This window comes from Peromyscus leucopus, chromosome 17 (assembly GCF_004664715.2).
Source record: "Peromyscus leucopus breed LL Stock chromosome 17, UCI_PerLeu_2.1, whole genome shotgun sequence".
NCBI lineage: Eukaryota > Metazoa > Chordata > Mammalia > Rodentia > Cricetidae > Peromyscus > Peromyscus leucopus.
In genome coordinates, this window is record NC_051077.1 from 52,533,616 (window position 1) to 52,540,422 (window position 6,807).

The 6,807-nt window shown below is 44.9% G+C and overlaps 1 protein-coding gene across 1 annotated transcript; it reads left to right on the forward strand.

Annotated features, from left to right (window-relative positions):
* Window positions 1-327: 327 nt before the first annotated feature.
* Window positions 328-6,346, forward strand: LOC114709581 (zinc finger protein 136-like). The gene is made up of 4 exons (XM_028893512.2): window positions 328-566; window positions 4,277-4,403; window positions 4,581-4,641; window positions 5,258-6,346. The coding sequence occupies exons 1-4, from the start codon at window positions 564-566 to the stop codon at window positions 6,309-6,311; spliced, it is 1,245 nt and encodes a 414-aa protein (XP_028749345.2). The 5' UTR covers window positions 328-563; the 3' UTR covers window positions 6,312-6,346.
* Window positions 6,347-6,807: the final 461 nt, after the last annotated feature.

Genomic DNA, 6,807 nt, shown 5'->3' on the forward strand with positions numbered 1-6,807 from the left:
TTGTTTATATCACATGCACAGACCCCCCCCCCTTGTCCCTCTCCCTCTCCCCTGGACTCCTTTCATCTATCATGTCTGTGTGTGTCTCACTGAGTTTCCTTAGTGGTGTTGACAGGAGAGGAAGAGGTGATGTCAGTTAGAGGTAGGAGGATAACGATATCCCGTCACTCCGAGACTGAATCCGCGGGCACCAGCAACGACGGCCGCAGAAGCGGCTGGTGCGGACGGTCCGGTCAGGAGTGCCGGGAGGCAGGGCCGTGTCTGCCGCCTGTCTTCCCGGCGGCTCTCAGCAACGCACCGAGGGAGCCCGGGTCCTAGACTGTGTGACGTCAATCCCGAGGAGCCGTCTTCCGGTGCGGACGGAAGACCTCTGCGGGTTGTGTGCGTTGCCCAATCAGGAGCGCCGGTGGGCTGAGCGAAGGCGCCTCCCGCACCATCTTTCTCCCTGGCGCCTCCATCCATCCTCGCCGCTGTGGGCTGTGTGCGTCCCAAGCCAGGGCTGTGGCCGAGCCTCGGGGCCGCGTGAACGCTAGCCCAGGAGCCTCCGTGGGGCTGCAGCAGACATGGTGAGCGGCGGGTGGGCGAGGAGGCGGGCGGGCAGGGCTGGGCGAGCCCCTTGGTCCGGCTCCCCGCGGGAGCCTCTGCGCAACGGTGGGGCAGGGCTGGGCGAGCCCCTCGGTCCGGCTCCCCGCGGGAGCCTCTGCGCAGCGGTGCCCGGGATCCCAGGGCTGGGCGAGCCCCTCGGGTCCGGCTCCCCGCGGGAGCCTCTGCGCAGCGGTGGGGCAGGGCTGGGCGAGCCCCTCGGGTCCGGCTCCCCGCGGGAGCCTCTGCGCAGCGGTGGGGCAGGGCTGGGCGAGCCCCTCGGGTCCGGCTCCCCGCGGGAGCCTCTGCGCAGCGGTGGGGCAGGGCTGGGCGAGCCCCTCAGTCCGGCTCCCCGCGGGAGCCTCTGCGCAGCGGTGCCCGGGATCCCACGGCGGGGCGGAGGGGCGGAGGCGCGGCACAGCTCTGTGGCCTCCCGGTCCTGGAGAGTGAGTGAGTGCCCTTTCTGCTTGGGGACCTCCAGGCAGACAAAAGCAGGGGTCGGGGCTTCGCCACGGGAAAGATTTCGAGACTGGATGATGTGAAGCCGAGTTGGAGGTTTAGGGGTTTAAGGGACAGTCCCTTTGTGAGAGACTTTACGTCCCGGCGTGCACGAGGCCAGAGCAGGACATCTTGTTTTGTCAAGGCTCACCTTATTCCCGTGAGACAGGGTCTCTCACCGAACCCACCGAACCCATGGCTAAGCTGACAAGCTCCGGCGATCCTCCTGTCCTCGTCCCACCCACAGTGCTAGGTTTACAGTCACCTGTGACGGACGCCTACCTTCTACTTGGGTGCTTTTGAGAATGCAGGTCCTCACCCTTGCTCAGCGAGCATTCTTAACCACTGAGGCTTCCCAGTCACAAAGATTTTACTCCCTGCTGAACAGCATTGGCCACAGCGTTCTTGACCCATATAGACCTCACTACTGCCAAATCTGAGCATCATCTGCCATGATCACTCTATCCAAGGATCCATCATGGCCTGGGACCTAGATCCCTTTCTTTTCTTCAGCATGGAAATTATGTCTGGGAGGGATCATGCTAGCTGACCAGAACTGCAGTCAGTCCAGAGTGCTAGTCCCCAAAGCCACAGGCGAGCTCCACCCAGCTCTGTGACCATTCTACATCCAACGCCACTGCTCTCCTTGATTCATTCATCCCCATCCTCACTTTCTCACTCCAAGATATCATTATATAACCCTGACTAGCTTGAAATTCCCTATGTAGACCAGGCTATGACCTTGAACTCACTGAGTCACCCTGTCTCTGCCTCCCAGGTTCTGGGATTAAAGACACACTAACACAACTTCTTTTTTATGATAAGAAAAATTGTTAAGCCAGATGGTGGTGACCCACGCCTTTAATTCCAGCACTTGGGAGGCAGAGCCAGGCAGATTTCTGTGATTTTCAGGCTAGCCTGGTCCCTAGAGTGAGATCCAGGACAGGAACCAAAAAACTACACAGAGAAACCCTGTCGGAAAAAAAAAAAAAAAAAAGAAAGAAAAGAAAAATTCTTTGTTGCATCCTAAAGATTTGACTGATTTTTCAAAGCATTAGAGTTTTATTGTTTTCATTTAATTATATAGTGAGTTGATTCCTGGACATGAAATATAGATAAATATAAAACCAGTTTGTCCTTGCCCCATAGGTATTAAAGTGTTCTTCAATTCTGCCACCATACCACAGTACCTGTTCTATCAGTCTATTTTCTGTGTATGTGGTGCATAACACAGCATTCCATTGTATTAGAAAGTCAAATTCTCAAAAAAAGGGGGGGGAGGGGCTGGGAATTTAGCTCAGTGGTAGAGCACTTGCCTAGCCAAAAAAAAAAAAAAAAAAAAAAAAGAAAGTGTTGAGCCATCTCTCCAGAAAGTCAAATTCTCTGCTGCATTTTGAAATATGCATTAATTTATTGTCAATGATAATTATACTATTGTACTATAGAACACTTATCTTTCTTTAATCTTGTGTATCATTTAATTCATTTGAACTATTGTATACTATGTTCATGCTCCCAAATGTTGTTGGTTAGTGTAATCATAGAAATTATATATTTCTCAAATGACAAGTTGTGACAACAGGTATGAAAATGTGTCTTTAGAAGAAGCTTATTAGACATTGTACCCAGGAAGAATAGGGAGCTGACCAAGGAGGCTTTTTCTTTCTGTTTTTTGTTGTTGTTGTTATTTTTATTTTATTTTATTTTATTTTACAATACCATTCAGTTCTACATATCAGCCATGGGTTCCCCTATTCTCCCCCCTCCCACCCCTTCCCCTTACCCCCAGCACACCCCCCATTCCCACCTCCTCCAGGGCAAATCCTCCCCCAGGGCAAATCCTCCCCACCGAGGACTTCAATCAACCTGGTAGACTCAGTCCAGGCAGATCCAGTCCCTTCCTCCCAGACTGAGCCAAGTGTCCCTGCATAAGCTCCAGGTTTCAAACAGCCAACTCATGCAATGAGCACAGGACTTGGTCCCACTGCCTAGTTGCCTCCCAAACTGATCAAGCTAATCAACTGTCTCACCTATTCAGAGGGCCTGATCCAGCTGGGGGCCCCTCAGCCTTTGGTTCATAGTTCATGTGTTTCCATTCATTTGGCTATTTTTTTTTTCAATAATTGAGTAAAACCGAAATTTATTATAAGCCACAGTTGTCCTAGGGACCTCCATGCTATATATATAGCCTCTATGGTTCTATGGGTTGTGGTCTGATTGTTCTTTATTTTATATCTAGAATCCACTTATGAGTGAGTACATTCCATGAATGTCTTTCTGGGTTTGGGTTACCTCACTCAGGATGATTTTTTCTAGTTCCATCCATTTGCCTGCAAATTTCATGCTTTCATTGTTTTTCTCTGCTGAGTCGTACTCCATTGTGTATATGTACCACATTTTTTCATCCATTCTTCCGTTGATGGGCATCTAGGTTGTTTCCAGGTTCTGGCTATTACAAATAGTGCTGCTATGAACATAGCTGAGCATGTATCTTTATGGTATGAATCAGCATTCCTTGGGTATATGCCCAAGAGTGGGATGGCTGGGTCTTGAGGTAGTTCGATTCCTAATTTTCTGAGAAACCGCCATACTGATTTCCACAGTGGTTGTACAAGTTTACATCCCCACCAACAGTGGAGGAGTGTTCCCTATGCTCCACATCCTCTCCAACATTGGCTGTCATTGGTGTTTTTGATCGTAGCCAAGGAGGCTTTTTCTACTGAGTGTCTAAAAAGGCGCCAACTTTAAGAGTGGAAGCTAGTAAACAAATACAAGAAGTGTTTTGGCAAATTAAGTTCCTTTGGCAGCTATACTGATGAAGCCTGACATCTAAACACAAGTAAAGGAGATGGAACTGTGTGAACACCTACATTTAATGAATTTGAAGCCTCTAAACTTCTGACAGTAACTGTTGTATATACTGAGTAGTACATGCTGCAGACCCGCTATGCAATGAAACCTCAGGGATGACCCAACAACATATCACAACTCACCAGATGTCACTGTTCTGTCATTTCTTCAAGGGAATGTTCAAATGCAGCAGCAGGAAAATTGTGTGATAGTGGTCAGAATATAATAATTCACAGAATAAATGTCAGAATTTCCAGTAACGTGAGAATTTCCTGTGAATTGAGTATAGGTCCCCAATACTGTCAGTCTCACCCTTTCTCCTGAAAACACATGTGATCTGTTTTAGGAGTCAGTGACCTTTGAGGATGTGGCTGTGAAGTTCACCCTGGAGGAGTGGACTTTGCTGAATCCTTTACAGAAAAATCTCTACAGAACTGTGATGAGAGAAACCATCAGGAACCTGCATGCTATAGGTAAGAGGGATATAATTTCTTCACACAATGTCTACTGCCAATCATTGCTGTTCTGTGACTTGGGATATGAAATGGAATACTTAGATGAATAAACTTTGTGGCCACAGTGTAACAAGAACTTGAATCATAATTTTGCATAATAACTCATAATAATGAGTTTTCTGGGTCTACTTTTAGGACAGAAATTGGGAGAACAGAACACTGAAAATGAGTACAAGAATCCTGGAGGAAATCTGAGGTAATTTACACTCACGAGAAAAACTAATGCTGCTCAGAAAACCTGAAATTGTAGAAAATATTTCAAACAAACACAACAAAGTAAGCCAAGCTTCAAACTGATTTGTTTTCAAAATATCTTTAAATATACCTACAGGCTGAGCATTTATAATTCAAAAATTTAAATATGAATCTGTTGAGTATAAACATGACACCACAAATGACACTTTCTGATGTTTTAATATATACAAACTTTGTTTCATACACAAAATTATTAAAGAGATTATATGACGTTACCTTTATGTTTTGGATGCAAGGTATATTTGAAACTTCAATGAATGTTTGCACTTAGATATTAGGTCTAATATTTTAAAATCTAACACATCTGTCCTTTGTGTTTTAGATGAGGAACACTTAAGCTATATTTAAATGTAACAGATTTTTCAATTTTTGCAATAGAGTTAACTTTGGAAAAATTACATAGAAACTCCACATGATATCACTTAGACTATTACTAATGAAACCATCTTACTGAGCTTTCACTGTATCATTGTACACAATTTATACAGGATATAAAGCTTACACTTTTCCTGATATAATGTAAAATTATTTTGTAATGTGCTTTACTTTTGTTGCAGATGTCAAGTGGTAGAGAGGCTCTGTGACTATGAAGGTAGTCATTGGGAAGAAATCTTTAAAGAGATTCCAGATCCTGTGGTGAACCAAAAAACTGGAGAAAAGCCATGTGAAAGCCCTGAGTATGAAGACTTCATTGGTCCTTCATCCCTAAATGTGTCCCACAGATATCAGAATAGATGCATAACTCATATGTATAAAGAACATGGTGGGAGGCCATATAAATGTAAGGAATGTGGGGAGGCTTTCTGTTCTCCCCAAAGCTTTCGGAAGCATGAACAAATTCATATGAGAGAGAAATCCTATGTCTGTAAACAGTGTGATAAAGCCTTTAGCAATCTCAGTGCTCTTCAGAATCATAAAAGGATTCACACTAGAGAGAGAAAGCATGAATGTAAACAATGTGGGAAATCTTTTAAGAGACACAGTGATGTTCAAGTACACGAGAGAAGTCACACTGGAGAGAAACCCTATGTATGTAAGCATTGTGGGAAAGCCTTCACTCAATCCAGATACCTTCAAATACATGAAAGAAGTCACACAGGAGAGAAACCCTTCGTGTGTAAGCAATGTGGGAAAGCCTTCACTTGTTCCAGCAACCTTCAAATACATAAAAGAAGTCACACAGGAGAAAAACCCTATGTATGTAAGCATTGTGGGAAAGCCTTCGCTCAATCCAGTTACCTTCACATACATCAAAGAAGTCACACTGGAGAGAAACCTTACTCATGTAAGCAGTGTGGGAAATCCTTCACTTTTTCTAATTCCCTTCAAAGTCATGTTGTAATCCACACAGGAGAAAAACCCCATATATGTAAGCATTGTGGAAAAGCCTTCGCTCAATCCAGTTACCTTTACATACATCAAAGAAGTCACAGTGGAGAAAAACCTTACTCATGTAAGCAGTGTGGGAAATCCTTCACTTTTCCTAGTTCCCTTCGTAGTCATGAAGTAGTACACACAGGAGAAAAACCCTATGTTTGTAAGCATTGTGGGAAAACCTTTGGTCGTTACAGTAGCTTTCACAAACATGAGAAGACTCATAGTGAAAAATAAACTGTTAGAATAATAAATGTGATTTCCACACTTCAGTTGCTCTGATTACTTTCAAATAATAGCTGACATTTGGTAAGAAACCCAAGGTTTGTATGCAATATGGGATGCCTTCGTTTATCCAGTTCTCATTGATACCATGAACGGATTCACACTGTAGAATATTATTTTGAGATGTGTTACATTTGTTTCTACTGTGAAACATTTGTTTTAATGATGCAAAGATGTGTGTAGTGTGAATTCTAATTGGTCTTAACAATAAAAACCTGGAGTCAGATATCAGGGTGAAAGCTGAAAGATCAGAGAAGCAGAACAGCCAGCCACTAGAAAGACCTTATCTCTAAGAATCCTCAGACTGAAAGGGCTGAGCTGTCTCCCATCTTGCCTTATCACTTCTTCTCTCTGCCCAACCATATCATTTCCTGCTTCCTCCTCCTCCCAAGTACTGGGATTAAAGGCATGTGCTTCCCAATTACTGGCAGCAAAGGCATGAGATCCC

Excerpts from the sequence above, each read along its gene's own strand:
- LOC114709581 (XM_028893512.2), top strand. Across the intron at positions 4,404-4,580 it reads CAGGAACCTGCATGCTATAG|GACAGAAATTGGGAGAACAG; the intron begins GTAAGAGGGATA and ends GTCTACTTTTAG. Across the intron at positions 4,642-5,257 it reads AATCCTGGAGGAAATCTGAG|ATGTCAAGTGGTAGAGAGGC; the intron begins GTAATTTACACT and ends CTTTTGTTGCAG.